Source organism: Chlorocebus sabaeus, chromosome 1 (assembly GCF_047675955.1).
Source record: "Chlorocebus sabaeus isolate Y175 chromosome 1, mChlSab1.0.hap1, whole genome shotgun sequence".
Taxonomy (NCBI): domain Eukaryota; kingdom Metazoa; phylum Chordata; class Mammalia; order Primates; family Cercopithecidae; genus Chlorocebus; species Chlorocebus sabaeus.
The window spans coordinates 119,846,706-119,868,906 of NC_132904.1; the positions used below are offsets into that span (position 1 = coordinate 119,846,706).

General features: G+C 43.9%; 1 protein-coding gene and 1 non-coding gene across 8 annotated transcripts in view; one reads left to right on the plus strand and one right to left on the minus strand.

The window, feature by feature from the left end:
* The window catches only part of LOC103248709 (uncharacterized), a 77,745-nt gene extending 68,696 nt beyond the window's left edge, over positions 1-9,049 (plus strand). For 2 of the 3 annotated variants that reach the window (XR_005242688.2, XR_012094878.1), the window contains 2 exons: positions 7,222-7,373; positions 8,929-9,049. This is a non-coding gene — a transcript (uncharacterized protein). Of the gene's footprint in view, positions 1-7,221; positions 7,378-8,928 lie in introns of all 3 variants that reach the window. The other variant, XR_012094877.1, reaches the window with a different exon arrangement.
* Positions 5,150-21,557, minus strand: ZNF202 (zinc finger protein 202). 5 transcript variants are annotated; one of them, XM_038005053.2, is made up of 9 exons: positions 21,425-21,557; positions 20,300-20,419; positions 20,003-20,118; positions 10,406-10,904; positions 9,534-9,744; positions 9,060-9,148; positions 8,062-8,191; positions 7,404-7,523; positions 5,150-6,919 (listed from the first exon to the last, which is right to left on the minus strand). In XM_038005053.2, exons 4-9 carry the CDS (start codon positions 10,805-10,807, stop codon positions 5,925-5,927), a joined length of 1,947 nt encoding a protein of 648 aa, XP_037860981.1. In that variant the 5' UTR covers positions 10,808-10,904; positions 20,003-20,118; positions 20,300-20,419; positions 21,425-21,557; the 3' UTR covers positions 5,150-5,924. The 5 variants fall into 5 exon arrangements, with proteins under 5 accessions (XP_037860981.1, XP_072877984.1, XP_037860982.1 ...); XM_073021883.1 differs by having other exon boundaries at positions 10,410-10,904; positions 21,425-21,556; XM_038005054.2 differs by lacking the exon at positions 20,003-20,118.
* Between the last annotated feature and the right edge of the window lie 644 nt (positions 21,558-22,201).

The following is a 22,201-nucleotide window of genomic DNA, read 5'->3' on the forward strand; positions in this document are numbered from 1 at the left end:
TTTAATTTATTATATAAATATTTATCCTTTTTTTTATCTGTTTGATCTATCAATAACTAGGAGAGGTGCATTTAAATTGCTCACAAAAGTGATGAATTTATCATTTTTTCCTGTAATTCTACTGCTTTTTATTACAAAACCAGAAGCACATAGAAATTTAGACATGTTATATATTCCTGGTAGATTAAACTTTTAATTATGTAGAGGCCTTCTCATAATGCTTTGGCTTAAAACATTTTTTATTCAATATTAAAATAACTCCTTTAGCTTTCTTTGAACAGTATTTTCCTGGTAATATCCTCACTTTTTAAAAATTTTCACTATTCTGGCCAGGCCCAGCGGTTCATGCCTGTAATCCCAACACTTTGGGAGGCCAAGGTGAGTGGATCATGAGGTCAGGAGTTCAAGACCAGCCTGACCAATATGGTGAAACCCTGTCTCTACTAAAAAAATAAAAATAAATACAAATAAAAAAATAAAAAATATAAAAAAATTAGCCAGGCACGGTGGCAGGCACCTGTAATCCCAGCTACTCAGGAGGTGGAGGCAGGAGAATCGCCTGAACCCAGGAGGCGGAGGTTGTAGTGAGCCAAGATCATGCCACTGCACTCCAGCCTGGGTGACAGAGCGAGATTCCATCTCAAAAAAAAAAAAAAAAAAAAAAAAATCACTATTTTTGTATATCTGTTGTACATATCTTGTTATAATTTACTTTTTATTTACCCACTCTAACAATCTCTATCTTAAATGATAGTTACTATTTATTCTATTTTATTCGTATATTTGGGCTGCCATCTTTATAGTTCTACTTTTTCATCTTTTTATGCTTTTTTTTTTTTTTTTTTTTTTTTGAGGCGGAGTCTCACTCTGTGGCCCAGGCTAGAGTGCAGTGGCCAGATCTCAGCTCACTGCAAGCTCCGCCTCCCGGATTTACTCCATTCTCCTGCCTCAGCCTCCCGAGTAGCTGGGACTACAGGCGCCCGCCACCTCGCCCGGCTAGTTTTTTGTATTTTTTAGTAGAGACGGGGTTTCACTGTGTTAGCCAGGATGGTCTCGATTTCCTGACCTCGTGATCCACCCGTCTCGGCCTCCCAAAGTGCTGGGATTACAGGCTTGAGCCACCGCGCCCGGCCTTTTGCTTTTCTTTAGACAATCTTGGTCCCACTTTTGAAAAAATTCTTAATTCCTATTGTCCCTCCACTATTTAGAAAACTACTCTCTCCATTCTGATGACGAGTATCTTTGATACTGCAGTGCACACTTTACAATGCTGAGGTTAACCAATATCTCACAGCTTTTGTCCTGAACAGTTCATGAATGTTAAAACACTGAAATTCAGATCACCCGATCCCAACTTACATACTATCTCTATTCTCTATTTCAGTAATGTATTAAAACTGTCATCGTATTTTAGTGGAGGGCCTTTCAGAATGTCACAATGGGGGAACTGTAGGAGGCAGGGATCTTCTCCCTTTATTTGCTGACCCAGTCTTCGGCTTTTTGCTGGTTTCTTGACTCAGGGTTTACTCCTCATTGTTTGGATGGATTATTCAACTGCCCCACAGCTCTTGTGGAACTGCTTCTCTGTAGACCTGTTGCTGAGGTTCAGCAAACGAACCCAAGCACCAAGCAATTGCTGTAGGCCTCTTCCTGAAATCTTCTCGTTAATAGTCCTTGGACTTGTCTAGGAGAGATGTACAACTGATGAAGAAACCACAAACAGAAGAGCAGAGAAGTTGTCTTACGGGAAACCCTGAGAATCTGCAGTTTTGATTATATTCCTGTGACATGGCCTTTTTTGTAGCGTTGTTATATTCTGCAGAGAACATTACTCAGATTTATTCTCTATTTAAATGTAGATTTGACTATGTTCCTTCATGGCATTGTAGATGGTTGAATCTTCTTGCTTCAGCTACCTGCTACTACAGCTTCCGGAAGTCTTTACATAACCCTACAATGCTCTCAACCTCATCTGAAGAGTCCCTATCTTTATGGATTATCAAATAAATTAGTTTATGCTGATTCCTATTTTAGAATTTGAATTGCTTTCCTCCTTCTACCTGAAACCTCGGTGTACACGTGCATGCGTGCACTCACACACACTAAGGAGGATAGAAATTGCACATTAAGAGGTATCTCTACTTTTCCTGGTCTGACAATCACTTTGTTCCTTTTTGTTATTAAAGATAACAAAGGTGGTGTCTAGAGCAAGCTGGGCTCCTCCTTGCTTGATCCTCAGGACTTCCCCAAGGATGAATCAAGTTATTCCACTTCCAAGGAGATGTGCTTACATTTGAAACATTGTATCAGTTACTTTACCACAATAAAGGTTAGTGATCACCGTGGGTTGGGTATCCCCTTTTTGGCTCTTTGTCTTTCCCTCTCCCATAAACTAGATTAGTGGGTCAGTCAGCCAACATCACTAGAAATATAAGGAGATGGAAATAATTGTAGGTATATTTCTCTCACCTATTGTGGCTGGACTATTTAGGTCAGCTGAGGGAAGATGCTAGAGGTAAAACAAACTATTTTAAAAATACTGGTGTGGGGCCAGGCACGGTGGCTCACGCCTGTAATCCCAGCACTTCGGGAGGCTGAGGTGGGCGAATCACAAGGTCAGGAGATCGAGACTATCCTGGCTAACATGGTGAAATCTCGTCTCTACCAAAATAACAAGAAATCAACTGGGCATGGTGCTGGGTGCCTGTAGTCCCAGCTTACTCGGGAGGCTGAGGCAGGAGAATGGCATGAACCCAGATCGCGCCACTGCACTCCAGCCTGGGCGACAGAGTGAGACTGTCTCACAACAAACAAACAAACAAACACTGGTGTGGAAGGGCACCAAATTATTAACCTGCCCAACATGCCATCAGTTACTGTTTCTCAGTTCAGCTTTCATTCTAGAAACTACCATGGAACTGTTAACTCTCATTTGGATTACTGTCCTTCCAGCCAGGTCTGGTGAATCAAAAAAATTTTCAAGTTATTCATTTATTAAATATTATCCCATTTTTCGCATGTGGCAGGGTGGTCCAGAGGCTGCTGCCTTGACTGAAGGGGACTGGAACAACTTGTCTCTGCCATGTCTGGGCTTTTGTTCCTCTTCTACTCTACTGCTCAGTGGAAACAATGTATCTTCTATTAGATCCATGACTTCAGTTGTGCTTTGAAGAGGGCAACAGGTTTCTCAGTGGGTTTTGATTTTAGTACCTTGATATTAATCTGATTTATGAAATTCTTCATGGAGTTCATCTGAGGTTACCAGATTCTGCTCTGGACTATGAGGCCCAAGTCCCAGATAATAAAAATGTATTTTGACTTTATCTCTTGGGCATTTATTTCTCTTGGGACTGTGGTGAAGAGGTTAAATATTTCTTGGTTATTCCTAAATTATCTGGTCAAGTATCCTTATATTATCATTTTTAATGTCATGCTTCATTAGCACATTTCCAACAGCCTGGCAATTCCATTAACTAAGTAGCTTATTAACTTCCTCCAAATAATATCTTAAAAATCCCACCGTTTTCTCCCTCAGAAACTTACTTAGTATAGTATTCAAGGATGCTAGAATTCTACTGCTCACAAGATACTAGAGAGGACCCCTCTGAATACACACCCTGTGCTCCAACCTCCCTGCTCACGCTCAGCTGCACTGCTTCTTTCCTGCTGCTGCAAACTGTGGTTCTGATTGTTCCGATTTGGGAGACATGTCCCTCCAAGAACCTCAAAAAACTCACTAATTTACAAAACGGACCAGAGATTTCGTGTCAGCCTATGAAACTCTGCAGGGAGATCAGCAATAGGACTATTTGACGTTCCAACAAACTGGACCAGGCTCTCAAGCTTTCCCTCGTGTAGAACTCTGACAGATTCTCATTTATTGGAATAATGCAGATAAAAAGTCAATTTGTTCTGTCACTGCCGGTATTTTATCAACCTTTATAAATGGTTAAGTATGAGCTAGGAGAAATTATCTTTTGTGGCTGTGACATTTCACCCAGGATAAGCTATGCTTAGGCCTAGATATATAGTTTAGAAATGCCTGCATATTAGGACAGTATCTTCTGCAAACTCCAGGCTTGGTTCTTAACTCAGAGTGCATCTATTTCACCGGGCTCTGCTAATCATCCCAAGCCTTCCTTTCCTCATGGAAAAATACTCTGTACTCCCAGATTTGAGGATGAATCACCCTCAGAAGCATCAGGACACTGAAGCCCTGGAAAAAGGAACAGGTAAGATGGGAAGTCCCAGAAACCAGGGAACTTGGCTGCAAGTGTTACCTTTATTTATTTCATATATATATTTCCAGAAGGACAACGGTTGACTGGTATTAAAACCAAACCAGTCCATCAGAATCATTGACCAAAATGAGAATTTCCCTGTTGGGCCATTAGGGTTGGAGTCTTATTAACCCTTCCCTATTCCTCTGGCCCATAATGCATTATGAGATAGAGGATAAGAAACCAGGCACAGAAGACTCTCCCTCTCATGCTTTAACCCCATACCCTGTGCTCCACTTAAGGAGGATGTCTCCCCAGTTCTTGCCACTCCCACAATCAGAGCAGGTGAGGTTCACAATTATTCAGCCTCATCTCCAAGGAACCTTTAACCGCAACAGAGATCCTTGGGCCATTATGAGATGCTACTTTTTAGTTCTTAGTTATAGGAATATAAAATCACGTAAGAAAAAGCAAACAACACAAATACATGAAAGCCATTTACTCCTGGTGAATTCCTCGGGGTCCCAGGTTCAACACTTTCCGTGATGTCAGAGTACTCAGTCAGGGATGATGGGAACAGGGTGTCAGGAGAATAGTTTTGATGGTCTTGCCAGCAACAGCTTTTTCTTATTTTCCATAATTTGGTCTTAGCCGTTTTCCAGTTGTCTTCATGTAAATAAAGTGGCCCATGGCAATCATGATTCTGTAATTGTTACAGTGCCTTTGTAACTTGACACTGTTCCCAAATCCCCTTACTCACACCGCCCCTGTGACGGGGGTGTGAAGGGGTTGGTGGGCTTGTGCATATGAGGAAATCTGAATGATTTCATTATGACCGAATATGCTTTACTCAGTAAGTACTCAAACGCTACCACCTCACTTGCAGTAGAAGTGCTAGGGACGAAACCAAGAGACTGGCTGAATAATGGGAAGGTTAAATGCATGAGTATTTTAATAGAAAAAAATATTAAAAACAAAACCAGAACTCGTATGGAAAGAGGCTTCTGACTAGACCCTCCTTTCTAGCAGTTTGGCACCTGATAACAAAATTTGACATTGGGGGAGGGAGCAGCTTGACAAGGTCCACATGAAGCAGCCTTGAGATTTTTCGCCCACTTCCATTTCTCCTCAGCATCAAAGGAAAGTGCATGGTAAGAAGTGAATGAGACAGCGAGGGATTTATACAGTTATCCTGTGAATGTGTGGCAAAGCCATCAGGACGCAAATCTCCTGTCTTGAGTTCAGAGCTGTGTGCTTTAACATTTGACCCCACTAAAGACAGAATCCTTCAGGCTGGTCCCTTCCCAAACCTAAGGGGCTGTCCTTGGCCACTTTCAACCTGAAGCTGTTGAGCAGTCTTTAGGATACGTAACAGCCTATTTTTTGGACGATACAGTAACCACAACCTCTTAAGTCTCTTAATTCTCCTACTTTATACCCATGAGGTAGAGGCAGGCGCACTCCAGTGAAGGAGAAGCCTCAATTCAGGTTGTACTTTGGATGAAACATCCCCTCAAGGTGTAGAAGATGATGGAGAGGTTCTGCCCAGGCTTGTATTTAGTTGCAGGAAGAGGTGATGTCAGATCTGGGCAGGTCAGGGAGACTCCCTCGAAAAGGTCTTCCCAGGCTGACAAGAGGGCTTTTCCTATTCCTCACCTCCCTTAGGTGAGGGCTGAAAGCAGATCTCCTCACATGGGGACCTAGCTAGGAGGTCTTTTCTGAGTGGGTCCTCTGATGTCTAATTAAGTGATATCCTCTGCTGAAGCTTTTTCCACAGGTAGGGCACGTGAATGGTTTCTCCCCAGTGTGTGTTCTCTGATGCCTGACGAGGTGGTCCCTGCGACTGAAGCTCTTCCCACATTCGTTGCATCGGCAGGGCCTCACTGAGGCATGTCCTCTCAAGTGCTTGGCGAAGGCTGCGCTGTGGGTGAAGCAGCGCCCGCACTCGCTGCAGAGGTAGAGCTCTTCGGCAGCGTGCGTCTTGCGGTGCGCCAGGTACCGCCTGTGTTCACTGAAGTCCTCGCCACACTCTCCACACAAGTAGGGTTTGCCTCCCAGGTGGATTCTTTGGTGTGTTGTTAACACAGATTTCTGGCTGAAGCTTTTGCCGCAAATAGTACAAAAGAAGGGTTTTTCCCCTGTATGTGTCCTCTGATGCCTGACAAGGTCTGAAGTCCAGCGGAAGTGCTTTCCACAATCATCACATCTATAGGGCTTCTCCACAGATGGAGTTCTGTCGGCCTGGGTCAAAGGGGAGGTCTCTTCCAAATTCTTCCGGTTTAGGGGGTATTTATAAGGCGCGTTCATCTTATGAACCTTTTGGTGCCTGGCAAGATGTGAGCTTCGTGTGTAACTTTTTCCACACTCCATGCATTTATAGGGTTTCTCTCCCGTGTGAGTCCTCAGGTGTCTAACAAGATGGGAGTTACAAGTGAAGCTCTTTCCACACACAGAACAGTCATGATGCCTCCCTAACAGGGTCTGGATGGGCGTAGTTTCCCGAAGGTTCACAAAACTATTCACTTGAGAAATACTTGTACCAAATCGTCTTTCATTAAGTCCACCTGGATTGTCCTCGAAGACTATTTCCCAATCTGGAGTCTGGTGAATTTCTGGTTCTCCCAAAATAGGCCTGTGTATATCCTCCACACTCAGATCTTCCTGCTCCGGACACTCTTCCTCATCTTTACTCCTATCTCCTGTAGAAAGGGTGAGAGGAAAAAAGGGGTCATTGTAGTGGCAACAATGCCTTCTACACAACGGGGACATTTTTAAAAAGGGGTTTGAGACAGCAAGACTCAATGGAATGCCTGTCCTGTGCCAAGCACTTTCTCATATTGTTATGCTATCAACAAACCTTGGTATGCAGAAATATAATCTTCATTTTGTAAATGCAGAGACTGAGAATTGAGGGTTTAAGGGAATTGTACAGTAAATGGTATATCTGTAATTCCAAAAGTTAGCATTTTTCTTTCACCCTTTTGTATTACATTGCTATCAGACAAATGATGGGAGGAGAAAAGAGGAGGAAAATGACAGAAGAAATGGCTGTCAGAAGGAGAAAGCAGTACTGGCTGACATGTTAGAAGAACTGATGAGAGCGGGGCCCTACAGAGAGAGAGAAGCACTGCCTAGAGGAACTGCCGGCTCAGGGTGGGTAAGACCCTTTTTGTCATTCCTCACCTGTGTAGGTAAAACTCAGGATTTCTGGCTCTTGAGTCTCTTGAGGCTCTTGGATATCTGGGACCCAAGGCTCTTCCTCTCTAACCTGGGAGATCTCATCAGGTCTGGGGATTGGAAATGCTGCTCAAGAGAGGGAAAATAGGATATCACGATTGGCTCAACAATTCCCTGTGTTAAGAGTGGACCTTTTCTATTTGGTAGGTTGTGGAGCAAATACATAGCTAGCTCAGGTCATGAAATCTTTCATCTCTTTAGTTTGTGTACTTTTAACCAAGGACTGCACATCTCTTGTCTTTCTTGTGGTTTTCTTTCACCTGCAACTCAATAATTACACCGTTGTACACCTTATCCTCTTTTCCCATACTCAAGAAAGATTATCTCCAACTCTTGTTTTAACACTCATGTGCTTACTTCAAATATTTCTGCACTAAAGCTGTAATATTACAAGTTTGTTTCCCTATTAGAGGTTTCCATTTCCAAACATTTATCTTTTACTTGAAAGGACACCATATTTTGCACCTAATCCCTCAATTTTATTGGTGGGGAGGGCATAAGAGAAGTTCACTGCGTACAATCTAAGGTCTAAGATCCCCCAAAATTTCCAGCAGGAAAAAGATCTCTGGGCTTAGAATACTCTAGAATACTTGAAATTCCTTACACAGAGAGACTACAATTCCACAATCTTCTTCCAAGACATATTCTCCATAGAACTCTTTCTGTGTTGGGTCCAGATCACTCCACTGGTCCTGGGAAAAGCATACGGCCACATCCTTGAACGTTACCAGTCCCTGAAACCACACAAGGATTTCATCAAAATGTGACGCTACAGGTAGCCTTGCATTTTGTACCTGTTGAAAGTCACACAATAGGAAGACTCCATCTAGGAGATGAAAGGAGCTCAATTGGTGGGCTGCTTAAACTCATTCTCACGGGAGCTGTGTGTCCCCTAGCGTCCTGCACTGGCCCTGCCCCCTCCAACTCCATCACTTTCCCTGAGGACCAGCTTATGTTCTTCTTCTTTAAGGTACTGCTTAAAATTTAGGGAAGGTCTTAAAAATCATCATCCCTACTTGACACTTTAACGCTATATACATTTCTGCAAAATTTATCTTTTCTAGTCAACTTTCCTGAACGACTCTAATCACTTTCAATAGTTTCTACACTCTATAGCCAAAACAAGACTTTTTTCCTCAGTTAGATTACAATCTAAAACCATACATGAATTCTATTTCTTTTTCTCCAGCCACACGGCTTATTCAGGGCTTTGATCATGGTGAATACTTGCTAAATGTCTCAGCAGTATAGTCTGTCATACTTACAAATGACTATCAGATTTATTCCTTAAAAAAAAACCTAGAAAACCCTCATTTGACAACTTCGAAGTTGTACTGGAGTGTTACAAAATCATCTCATTTTGTCAGCTTTTCTAGTCAATGGCAAATAAATAGGCGTTGGCGCCTACGGATCCAATAGAGGGTATGATAATTTATCTCATTATCTCCTCCCCTTTCTCCTCCCCTTCCAGGCATCTGCAGAACTGTGAGCTTAAAACTGGCAAGAGTGTAAATGTGTATCCTGCTTCACCTGTTTAGTATGGCTAATGCCCAGTGGCTCTTCAAACAAACTCTCTGTGGCACAGAGGTAATTAGGGCACACCTGTGATAGAGCAGTAAGAAGAGCAACCATCTCTGAGTCTCCAGAGCTCCTTTCTGCGGGAAGGTCTGGCTCCTGGGGCACTGGGACCTCTATGAAGAAAAGAAGGCAAAGATCAGTAATATGCAGCATGCCCCAATAATGGACAAAAATCTAGGCATCCCCCACCATCTTTGGTAAGAAGGTGGCCCTATCCTTCCTATTATGGGAACCAAGACACAGGCCTAAGGGTAGCTCCCATATCCCACACCCATCACTTATAAGACCATCAGAATGCCAAGAGAACAAGCAACAAGCTGCTATCTAAGCTTGGCCGTGTTTTTAGGGGACTCTAGCTGGTGGTTCTGTCTCCTCTTGACATCCTGGATTCTGTGATTTCTTTCCATGCAGTCTACCCAGCTTCCTTGGAACAGGAGAAACGTCCCCCTCCTTGCCTGCCTTCTGCCACAATCCCCCCTTTCTGCTGAGGCTTCCCACCGCTCTCCTGCAGGGACTGGAGCTCCTCTTCCTGGTGTGGACGCTGCTCTGCCGGTGCCCCCCGATCTGGGCTCTGTGTGGTTTCCTCAGGAGACTGTTGGGGTGTCGAGCTTTGCACAGGATCCTGTAGCTCACTAGGTGACTCAGGCTCCGCTCCTAAATGCACCGTCTCCTCTGACAGGACTTCCTGGCCGTGAACATGGACAGTCACCTGGGAATAATTCCAACTTCCAGTCACCATGGAGTCAGGAGGAAGTTCTTGGTTGTTATGGGAGCTTATTTTAGGAGAAGATGTCTAGAGAAAACACTCCCAGAGGGACTCAGACAAGGAGGGGAAACTCCAGTTCCAACGCAGCAGGCAAGGAGGAGCTGAAGGTTATCCTCCCCAGGACGAGGCAGGGGATGTGCAGGCCTGCAATGCTCTCTCACCACCCCCAGCCTTGGCCCCCGTCACCCAAGGCTCCTTCCCATCTCCACCTGTCCCACCTGTAGCTCTCCTTGCTGCCTGCTTCCCTAGCTGACCAGCCAGGAAGGGGGATCTGTGACTGGGGATCTATGAGAACCTTTGAGGATGTCACAAAATTCTCCTCTCCAGGAACCCAAGGCTCAACATTCAAAGAAGGGAAAACCAAAGCCATGACCCTTTGGTGGCTGAGACCCCTCAGATGGTCCCTACACAGGTGTTCCAAAATCCAGAAAGTCACATTCATACACACACATCCCCCTAATCCGTGGGGCTCATGGATCTATGAGCAACCCGAGGGCAGAGCCCATGAATAATTTATGGGGATCCTGCAAGCCCTCCCCCAAATCCAGCCTTCCAGCAAATAGTCCCCCTCCACATCACACAGATCAGGACTCCCCCTCCTCACCCACCGCCTTGGTCTCCTGGGTTGTTTCTGCAAACCCTCCACCAGCGTCACCGCCTCCTCGCCACTTTCTGGCCGTTGGCCCCGCACCCAGCTCTGTAGTTCTCCGGGCAGGACGGTAAGAAATTGTTCCAGCACAAGCAGCTCTAGGATCTGCTCCTTTGTCCGCCTCTCTGGTCTCAGCCACTGGTGACAAAGTTCTCGGAGTCTGATGAGAGCTTCTCTAGGGCTTGCGGCTTCCTGATAGCGGAAGCGCCGGAAGTTCTGGTGGGAGGTCTCCAGCACTGGGTCATCCCTCTGTAAGACAGACTCTGGCCTACAGGTGAAATCATCTTCCAGTTTCACCATCAGAATTCCCTCTTCTTCCCAAAGATCCTGGTCCTCTGGTTCCACGGCTGTAGCCATTTCTTGGCTTTGGGGTGGTCTCACACCATCTAGAGCTCACACTGTCATTAGACCCCAGCCTCAGCCTGGACACAGCGAGGATTTTCTCCCAAGGGCCCTGGATAGAGAAGTAAAGACAAACAAGAGTATAAGCATGAAACTATACACAAGGACAACACTCTGAGTTCAATCATAATCCCCTATACAAACTTCTTCAAATGGTTAAATCCTCTTTTCCCCAACCTCCATAACCACAAATCAACACATCCAGTTGGGAGAGGACAATCCACGACTAAAGGTGTGGTCCTCTATCCCCCTTCCTAGGCGAGGTTCATACTCCACGAGAAAATACTGCATTTCCACTTCATGAATACTGCCAATTCCATCTCTCAAGACTTCAAATCGGCTCCCTCCTCTTCCTTCCTACAGACCGCTTTAGTTTCAGCCTTCATCATCTGCTGCCTGGACTACTGCTCTAACTTCCTGAGATCCCTGCAGTACTCAACTATGAGCAAAGTGCAACAGAATTACCTGTGGAGGTTTTGCAAAACACAGTATCACACATTTTTCAGACACTCTGATTCAGTCAATCCAGGTAACTGTATGTTTAGAGATGCTACATGCAGTTCGAAAGTGTATCCATGGTTCAGAAACACCAACCGTGAGGGAGGTGTGTAAGGTTATGAGCGAAAGTTCTGGAGTCAAGCTACCTGTGTTTGAATCCTGGCTCTATCGCTTACTAGGTATTTCCAGAGTGAGACCATAGGCAAGTTCTCATTCTCCTTATGCTGGTTTCTCTGTCTACAGAAGGGAGATAATAATGGTTTTCATCTAATAAATTTACTAGAAGGATTAAATGTACTACTGTCTTTGCTTAGAAGAGTGATGGCACCAGCGGTTATCTTCCTATAGTTCCAACTATATTACTCAATATTTTAAAACAAAACCTTTTTAATGTTAGTAAAATCAGTTCCAAAATCCTGGGAATGACACGAAGCTCTTTACAATTAGCCCCCAAGCTATTTTTCAAGCTTCAGATCCTACCTTTTCCCTGTATTGCCTGGTTATCTGGTTATCAAAAATGTATTGCTGATCTTCCTACAACAGGGTGCCTTTTCAGCCCTCCATGTGTTTTTGAAGGTTGTTCCTTCTGCACAGACTACCCTCCACCCTTCCCCTTTCCACGCTACATGGTGTGTTCTTTCTTTTTAACGGGTCTTGTCTTCTTTATTCCCATGATTTACAGCTTAGGTCCCTCTCACTTCTCATCTGGATGACTGCAACTGCCTCCAAATGTAAGCTACCTGCCTCCAGATTTGTCACCTTCACATTCCCACTATGACCAGTAGGAGCGCTACTGGCAAATGTGCTCATGTCCCTTTCCTATCTAAGATCCTTCCATCACTCCCTGCTGTCTTGTTAAGTGAAACACAAACTTCAAAGCATTCTACACTAAGTTGATGTTCATCTTGTTATTCTCTTCGCCCTTCTCTCCAATCCTTTCAGACATCACACATACACGTATGTACATGCAAAGCACACGAGTCCCATGTTCTTTAGCATTTGAACATGCTGTTTCTTCTGATTCTTTATCCTTGCTTAGGTTAAACTTTAAATTTTTCAAGACATAAGCTCAGGCTTCATGTCTTCTGAGATGTTTTCTTTGATCCCATTTCCCCTACTCTTAGACATGGTTAGAAATCACCTAAGTCCTCTCATAGCGACCTGGGCACCTCTCTATCCCAGTATCGGTCATATTACATAGCCATCGCTTATCTTTCCTGTGAAACTCTTTGAAGTCAGGAAGCATTTTCCATCAATCTCCAATACCTATAATAAAGTGCACAATAAATGCATGTAAAATGAATAAAACTCTCCTCCAAAGCTCTTCCTATTGTAACAGGAAGAACCATTGTTTCCTCCATTATGCTTTTACTATCTTTTCATTATTCACCATATCCTGTTAATTCCACCTTCTAAAAAATGTCTTTTGAATCCATCTCTTCTAAAAAATGTCTTTTGAATCCATCTCTTCTAAAAAATGTCTTTTGAATCCATCTCTTCATCTCTACTGCCATTCCCCCGGTTGAGCCATTATGACCCACTAGAAGGTATTAATAGGAACTTAAAAAAAAATTACAATATCCTCTGCTCCTCAACAGCACTGGCTCATAACAGGCACTGATACACTGGAGAGATGACTTAGTTCAACCTCCATGACTGGTTTTCTTCATCCTGTCCCCCTCCAGACCAGTGTCCACAAGCAGTTTAAGGGCTCCTTCATTTCTCAATCTTTTTTATGCTATACTACAATTGCCTCACATCCACATTCAAGATTATTGATCCACTCTTAACAGCTGTGTCTCATCTGTTGTTGCCCATCAGATGAGTTTATAGTCAATGACCATATTATCTTCATTCTTTCTCAAACCCTTTTAATTCACGCTCTTATGACTTTTTTTTTTCATTATCCTCAATCACTTGCAACATACTTTCATAGTCTATTTTGGATAGCTCCCTAATTCCTTGATTTTCATGTGCAATTTTTCCTCTGCTGTCTCTACCTCATGGTGATTTACTTTTTTCTCAAGTGGCTTGCAATTTTTTATTTTATGCCCATCTTTTTACTTTGGGAGTCCTGAGAGCCCTGGATTTAAATGTGAGCCCCTTGAATGTAATTTCATTTGTTTTTTCCTAAGTGTTAATGGTTTCAATGATCTTGGACAATTTGCTTTTTTAAGACTCTCCCTCTATTGCGCAGGCTGGAGGGCAGTAGTGCAATCATAGCTCACTACAGCCTGGAACTCCTGGCCTCAAGTGATTTTCCAACCTTGGCCTCCCAAAGCACTGTTACCACAGGCTGAGCCACGGTGCCTGGCCAAATCAGTTTTTATGTTAATTTCCCAGAGTGTTCCTGAATAACGTTTTTGTGTATTATTTAGACCGATGCCTTCAAGTAATGTTTGGCCTACCCAAGGCTCTGGAGAACCTACTTCCTTGTACTTTTCCTGGGTCAGTGGGAAGATGTTCAAAGGTCCAGGTTTGCAGGCTGCTCAGTTCTGTAACTTTCACACAGCGTCAGCTGCCCAAGTCCTGTCTCCCTGTTGCAGTACCAGTATTAAAAGCTCAAACCCTAGAAACCTTATTTTGGTTTGGAATCTCACTGGGCCTTAGTGAAGTCAGCTTATACTTATTCTTCTAGTGGTTATTTCTTTTTCCTTCTGGAACCTATATGCTTTCCTTTAGCTTTTGTGAGACAGAGAGAGAGAGGGAGAGACAGCAGGGGCAGACAGGAACAGGATTTAATAATGGGCAGGAGGCCCATCCACATTAGCTCCACCTGCAATACTCCAAGTAGGTAAGTGGTGAACTTCCTAACATACAAAATCTGCCAATGGCTTCCCAGTGACCTTAGGTTAAAATGTAAACTTCTGAAAACGTGTGATACACAAAGCCCTTCAAAACCTGGTCGCTGCTACCTCTCTTTCCTTCCATGACTGCCACTCCCATCGAAAGCCACTGCTCGAATTACTGTTCTTTCTTTTCTATACCCTCCCTGGGCTTTCCTGATGCTGTTCACCCTGTCTGAAGTACCCTTCTCCACTCTCTTCATGTGGTTAACTCTACCCATCTTTCAGATCTCTGTTTTTCCAAGATGCCTTCCCTGGTCCTCCCAGATGATGCTTCCACAGGAACTTGTATCTCCCCCTATCACAGCACATACATGTGTTTATTTTTTGTGTCATCAAAATTGTTCATCTTCTGTTGAACTCACTGGACTGTAAAGTTCTGAGGGCAGGGACATGCTGTGCCCAGCTCGATGCTTGGCATCCACCAGGCACTCACTTCATATTTGACGAATGCAGAGAATGCTTAGTAAGGTTTTAAAAGTCTGTTTCCAGAAGGATAGATACCATGTCACATTAACCCATATTCATCCGTAAGTCTAGCAAACTGTGTGCTGGATAAAGGCATACACAGGGAAAAAAACATTTATTGTTTGGATTGTGAATAAAACAGAATTCTCTTAGTGGTTCCCAAGGTGATGGAACCACAACTCATCACAAGAAATCTTCAGGTTGCACCAGGAATAATCCAAATGCAAGTCACACAACACTGGGCATTTGAAAAAAAAATCATTTTCCATTGAGGATTCAAATCAATTTTAATAAGCACAAAATCAGACATGAAATAAATGGAACTACAATACTGATTATTTATCCAGATAAAGCTTTCCAACCCTCACCCCAACTCCTACCCCTGGAAGACGGAATTAATACCTAGGGTCTTCTGGCTTAATAAAAGGACTTCTAGTATCTTAAAAATTTGAGAACCGATGTCCAGTGAAGTAGACTTGGAATCCTCATTGTTTTCATGTAGCACTAGATACAAGAGATTCCACAGTATGGATCCTACAACGTATGCATTGACAGAAGAGTTCCTGCTCTCTCAGAGGGCTTTGCTCTCCAAAGAAAAAAGAACATGTAAGAGTGCCACACCAAACTGGCCATTTAAAAACGCCCTTCAGAAATCACAAGCTGAGATTTCTGTTGCTTGTTTTGCATTTCCTTTGGCAGCCTAGGAAGACGAAGGAAAACAGATCAGCAATCGAAGGAATGAAGGAAGGAGTCTTGGTGGGGTAAGAGATGGGAAATGAAGGAGCTACAGCAGTGCTGTGCCCAGCACCAAACTGGGTATCCAAAGATGTACGTCCCAGCCCCAGATCCCCAAGAAACTGGAGCTTCCCTGAGGGTTTCATGAAGTAACATACACAAGAGCCCTTGTAAACGATAAAGCCCTCTGCAGATAACCAGTCTACTAACTCAGTGATTATCTGAGATGTGAGCTTTATGAACTAAAATGTGTTGTGCAAATGTCAAGTATTAATATTAGAGGCAGAAAACAGATGTTGCGTTTTTATTCTATAATTAATGGGATGTGCTATGCCACAAGTATACCTTGCAATTTGTTGCCTTTGCTATTCTAATACCTTTCTTCAATTTCTGTCCTTGGAAGAGTTTCAGAGTAAGATAAAAACTGTAACAAGAATAGAGAGAATATGAAACCAGGCCAGGATTAAGTAAGAGACTTGGTTCCAGAAGTTCCACAGGAACTTCTTGTATCCAAAGATACAACCTAGTGTCTTGAGTGTTCCTAGGATGCACAGGATTGGAGAGGAGCTATGAAGGTAAGACCTTCATACACTCCTCAGGCCAGCTGTCTCTGCCCCTTATCTGAAGGTATCATGTGGCAGTGAAGACCCAAGATCAATTCTCTTACAAGAACAGAAAACCACAGGCAATGAAAGAATATCTAGTTCTCTACCTTAAAATGCTACTACCTAGGGTGATCTTTCTAGACCCTAAATGACAAAGTCTGTAGTCATATACTGTCAACCTAAAGGAGAGACAGTGATCTTCCTATTTACTGGAAAATAATCTTCAGAAGAAAACAGTGATTAGAACTGAAATTATTACATTTAGCAGGTATGTATATCCCTTCCAGTCCCCATCTTATTTTATACCTTAATGCAGGCCTATAATTTGGGAATTTTAATATGGCTACTTGCTGGGGCTAACCAGGGCCTGTCAACAGCTCCTCTCAGTGTTCTAGAATAGAAATTGACTAATAAAAACTGTTAACCACTCTTTTCCAATGCTGCTGCTGTTCTCTAAAACAAAAGATTAGCCCGGTACAATCCTTCTAATGGAGATATTCTTTTATTCTTAATTGTCCTATATACAAGCGCTTATCTAAGCTTTCCACGCAACGGTTAGGGACCTTGGAACACTGGGTTTGAATCCCTGACCTCGCTCATTAGCCTTGTAACACAACTTCCCTAAGCCTCAGTCTTATCCCCAAAAATGCGACTAATACTACCTATCTCATGTGGTGGTTTTAAAGAGTAAATGAAATAACCTATAGAAATCCTTCAACATAGAGTATGGCATAGGGTAGGTGCTCAATATATTTTATTCATTTTCCTTCAAGCTATTTGAAATCCTTTTGGGAAGAAGGCAAGATTTAAATGATAAACAAGCAAACAGTTCTTTACTGCATCATAATTACAAAAAAATAGATGGCATAAGGAAAATCTTGATCTGTCTATTGTTATATCAAAGAAACCATGCTAAACCAAAAAACAATCCTTGCTTTGGAGGCACTTTATGAAGTAGGATTAAATGAAAGTGTTGAAATACAGATGAGAAGGAACTTTAAACACACATTCTCCCACCGAAGACCACATCAGCAATGCTTCTAATTACCAATATATCAAAACCCTCTCCACTCCCTGTAACTGGCAGGAGACAATCTGAGGCAAACTCAGTGTACCAAGAAGACCTATGAAAACTTAACCTAGATGGCACAATGAATGAAAGGGAGTGAATTCCCTGGCTTTTGGCCTTCTAACACATGACCAGTATGCTTCAGACCATGTTTAAAACTGTTTTTGTAATATATTTTTGCCACCTAAGTTTTTTTTTCCCCCCTTCATAAAAGTGATATTTGAGTAGCGAGGGGAGAAATGGCTCAAAACTTGTTACAATAAGTTCCAAAGAAAGAGAATAAGGTATAGAGAAAGGGAAGACAGGAAGAAAGAAAAAGAGGTCAAGTATGTAGTAGGTGGTACAGGGAAGTCAGTGGATGCTAAGACACAAGTATCTTCTGCCTGGAAATGCTGCAGATTTTGTGGTCAGCTTCAAGATATTAGGTGGGAATAAACATGTCATTGAGAGTAAATGTAAACACTAAAATGAAAAATAAAAATTGTAACAATTCACTTTATTCTTAACTAAAATGTTTTTGATGGTTATATATGGCAGGCCTAGGAGGCAATGTTAGCCAGTAGATAGCTGCCTTTGGGGGAGGGTGACCTGTGTTCTGTCCCCTGCTCTACGTTGTAAAGAGGTGTCATTTTGGACAAGTCACAGCAGCTCATGTTGAATCTTGGGTTGATTCTTTATCTAAAGGTAGAGAACTGAACCAGCTTTTTGATGCTGATGAGGAGGAGTTTTGAGAGGAACAAGGACATGCACCATCTCTGTTGAACATTTGGGCCATAATGTATCAGGCTAGGACGCTGAGAGAGATTTACTCAAGGGTTGAGGAGAGCTAGGGGCCAAATAAAGATTTTTAAGTTTTGAGATAGGGTTTTATTCTGTTGCTACGACTGGAGTGCAGTGGCAAGATCACAACTCACTGCAATCTCTGCCTCCCAGGTTCAGGCCATCCTCCCACTCCAGCCTCTTGAGTATCTGGGACTACAGCACATGCCGCCACACCCAGCTAATTTTTAAATTTTTTGTAGAGACAGGGTCTTGCCATGTTGCCCAGGCTGGTCTCAAATACGTGGGCTCAAGTGATCTGCCGGCTTTGGCCTCCCAAAGTGTTAGGATTACAGGTGTGACCCACTGCACTCAGCCTCAAATACAGACTTTTAGGAGGTCAGATTTATATACCTGTCCATCATGGTCATGTTGGTTAACCTCCATCATGAAGCTAGGCTTTTCAACCTTCAGGAAAACTACCTCAAAGCAGTTACTGGCCTAAATAAAGCAGGTCACACTATATGCCTCAGTTTAAAACAGAACATCACAAATTAACCTGCAGCAGGAAAAGGAGAGGACATCAAACCTGACACCAATCCTGATGGGAGCAACTGTTCTCATTTGACAGCCAGAGTTAAACTAGATGTATGCCATTCCTACAATGAACATAATCAATACCAATCAGATAGTCAGAGTAACCATCATTTAATGGGAAATAACATATACAACAGAGCTGACCTGAGGTGTTGCTATAGATAATTCATAACGGCAGTAAATTCAAAAGTCATTTACTATGTTTTTAGCTTTGTCATTAACACACCCTGTGTGGATATCCCCTGTTCTACGTCTAGATGACTTCCTTCTGGCTTTGCTCAAGGCTCCCTTAATATTTGAGGAGATGATAAGGGATGGGATCCCTGCCTGTTGAACCAGAGGAAGCTGAGGAGCACCAGGTTTCCATTGAAGACTAAATCATGATCCAAAGAAGGAATCCCAGAAGTCATTCTTGCCGTAGGCATGGCTTAACATCTGTCTCCCCACTGAGAGCCCTGCCCTGGAGAGCAAGGGTCTCCTTACTCATTTTTATATTCCCAGTGCCTACCACTTTGTCAAGCCCTTGGTAGAAAAGGTGTTCAATAAATGCATGTTGAGTTTTATTACGCTTTCTATTTTTCCTCCCCCAACTCGTACATATTACAGAAGCACTGAAAATTCAGAAATCAGTAGGTGTCAGGGCTCCGGGGAAATAAACCATTCACAGGGATAGCTATAGGAATTTGGCATTAGCATTTATTCCAATCTCTTGGGGGTAATCAGGTGGCATAATCACACCCTGCTTTACTGTGTAGCATAAGGTCAGTGGAGAAAAACATCAAGAAGGGAGGAGGACAAGGGATGGAGTTCAATACAGAAATATCTACTGAGCGTCAATTATGTGTCCCACACTATTCAAGGTACTGGGCAGAGAAAGATTAAAAAAAGCAGAAGCTCTGACCTTGAGGAACTTAACAGGTAGTTAAGAAATAGCAGGATTTTAGCAATACTAGGAATTCACAGCAAAAGCCCAGAATCCCGGTGTAATATATACGATCAAAATGTGAGGCCCCTATCAAGAGAATTAAGAAAATCAAGGGGAAGAACTCATCAATACTTCACCTCAAAGTTGGCATATAGCATTTTTTTAGGTACGCTTTCTTAATTTTGCGAACAAAATATTCAGACCTAAGTGATTATCCACAAAAGATCGGATTACTAGTTTCTAACACAGAAGTACTCAAAGGTATTCTGAACCCCAACCTACTGCAATATGTATCACATTTGGCCAAAAGGTAGTTGTTCTCAAAGTGAGGAACCCAGATCTGCAGCATCAGTACCTGAGCCTTGTTAGAAGTACAAATTCTCAAGCCCTAGCACAGACCTATTACCAGAAATTCTAGGGCGGGGTCCCAGCAATATGTGTTTAACAAGCCCTTCAGGTGCTTATAGTAAGTTTGAGAACCACCACCTAGCAAATGAAGTGAATCTGGCGTTCATGCAGAAAGTCATTGCTGGCCAAATTAAAGGGTTTGCTGGTGAGAGAACAGGAAAAGCAAGGGGTCTAGAACTGTTTCACTTTTTAAATCTGTGCCAAATTTACTGGGGAAGAAAATGTAAACCTTTAACTTACCTCATCTGTACAATTTGCAATGGCTGAGTCCCTCACATTGTAGTAAACCTTGTTGTACCCTTGGAATGATTGTCTACTGCAATATAGTATATACACAGAGTACAAAAAGGGTATAGCTGGAGGAGAAAGGGTGAAAGATTATGAATCCCAGGTGTCTGGTCCCAGGAGGAATAATTCCTGTCCTCTCTCCAACCCTGCCCACCCTCTTATGCTAGATAGTAACAGCAAAAAGTTATCCAAGACTGCTCCGCATTCACACGCTTCCCACCAACAAACCTCCCACGGCTATCCCACAACCTTTCTGAAGTAGCTTCCTGGATCAAGCCCCACCGGGCAGCTTGGAAGAGAAGCTGGGAGGGATGAGGGGCTCCACTAGCATTCCTTGTGACTTCTGAGTGTAGCTGCCCTGGGTGTCACCTGCAGAGCGTGGATAGAGAAAAAGCAACAGTTCTAAGCCCAGTCTCTAAGTGAGAGCCTGGGATGTGGCACTGCTCCCCAGGACCAAGGTTGTCTAAGAAAGGCTGGGTCTAAGAGTCTCCCTCTGGGGAGGTCAGTACAGATCCCAAGGCAGACAGGATTATCAAAGGGCCTAGATGAGAACATTCATTGTTCAGAAAAATAATAATTAGACTGACACCTTTTTGAAGGCACGCAGCCTATCCACGGCACACAAACTAACAAACTTTTAGTCAAGACACTCAAGAAGTAGGTATACCCCTGCTAAAAGTAACGCTGGTGCTGAGAAGAGGTGCCAAAACTGGCTGTTAGGAGTGGGAGGAGAGGAAAGTTGCAAGAGGAGACAGCAGTTATGGCTTGAGGGGAAGCTCAGGGTCTGTCACAGTGGCAGCTGAAAAGCCACTGGCCAAATGGACGCCAAGGACTACTATCATCACAGGTGATAAGACCATGGTTGAATGTATCTGAGTGTGTGCTGGGGGCTGAGAGGGGCTTAGTGGTGTAAGGAGATGGGGCTCGCCGGGGCAAGGAGCGCGCGGAGACGATCTTAAGCAATATGACTACGGGTGAGAAAAGGCTGCGGAAAATAAAGGGGCCTAGACCACTCCTCCCTCGGTTCCGGGGGGACAGTTGGCGCGGAAGCGTTACGAGGTACGAGGTACGGACTAACTACATTTCTGCAGGCCCCAGGAGGGGGCGGAGGGCGGTGGCTGGAAAGGAAAGGAAGCCAGGAGCGCCATCCGTGTCCTCGGAGACACTGGCTCCGGCCACCAGGAAACACAGAGACCACAACGTCTCGGCCCCCTCAGTACACCGCCGCCACCCCTTCCCCAGGACACGGCGATTTCCCCAAGCTCTGGGGGGCGGGGTCTCCGGTCCCTCCCCCTCCTCCCCGCCCTGCCCGGCTCTGCCCGATCTGGTCCGGCCCGGTCCAGCCCGGCCCGGCCCAGCCCACTCAGGACTCACGGCTCCGACAGCTCCAGCGGCTCCTCCCCTGCCCCGGCTTCTCTCCCACCCACTCCCGACCGAAATAGCGCCGCCGGATCCGAGCCGCGCGGGGCCTAGCGGGTCGGAACACGTGGGGCCTTTGCGTCCGGAACCGGAAGCGATCGCTCGCCCCGCCTTCTTGCCGCGCTGGAGCCTTTCTAGGCTGTGGGAGGTTTGGTCCTCTCTATGCGCCCTCCGCGGGCTGCGGCTCTGTGCTCCCCAAGGACCCTGTGCGAAGAAGCCTCGGACCCCACAGCTTCCGTCCGCGGCCCCCAACTCCACTCTGCAGCGAATAAATTAACATCTTGGGCCTTTCATTTACACGCATACCTTCTGCAAGGGTTTTCTTTTTTCTTTTTTGTTTTTAATCTTTTGTGTGTTGGTTTTCATTTGGATACCTACCTCTACGTGTTTTTCTTGATATTTTTTTTCTTTGCATTGTCCGCTGCAGCATGGTAGAAAAGGGCAGCGTTAGATTTGAATACTGGCTCTTGCATTCACCATCAGCAGCAGGGCCTCGGCCGAATCACTCCGTCTTTGAACCCTATTGTGCATCATAGAAAATGGGCATCATAATACCGTTTACTCTGAGGACTAAATGATACATTGCCCATGAACTGAATGGAACATCAGAAGCTCAGAAAGAGAATAGTTATGGTATCACTGTTCTTTCTTTTCCTTTGAGTGTTGCTTCGTATTTCTTTACTTTCAGGCTGTCTTCCCTGATCTCACTTGTTCGTTTTTGTCTTTTGGGGA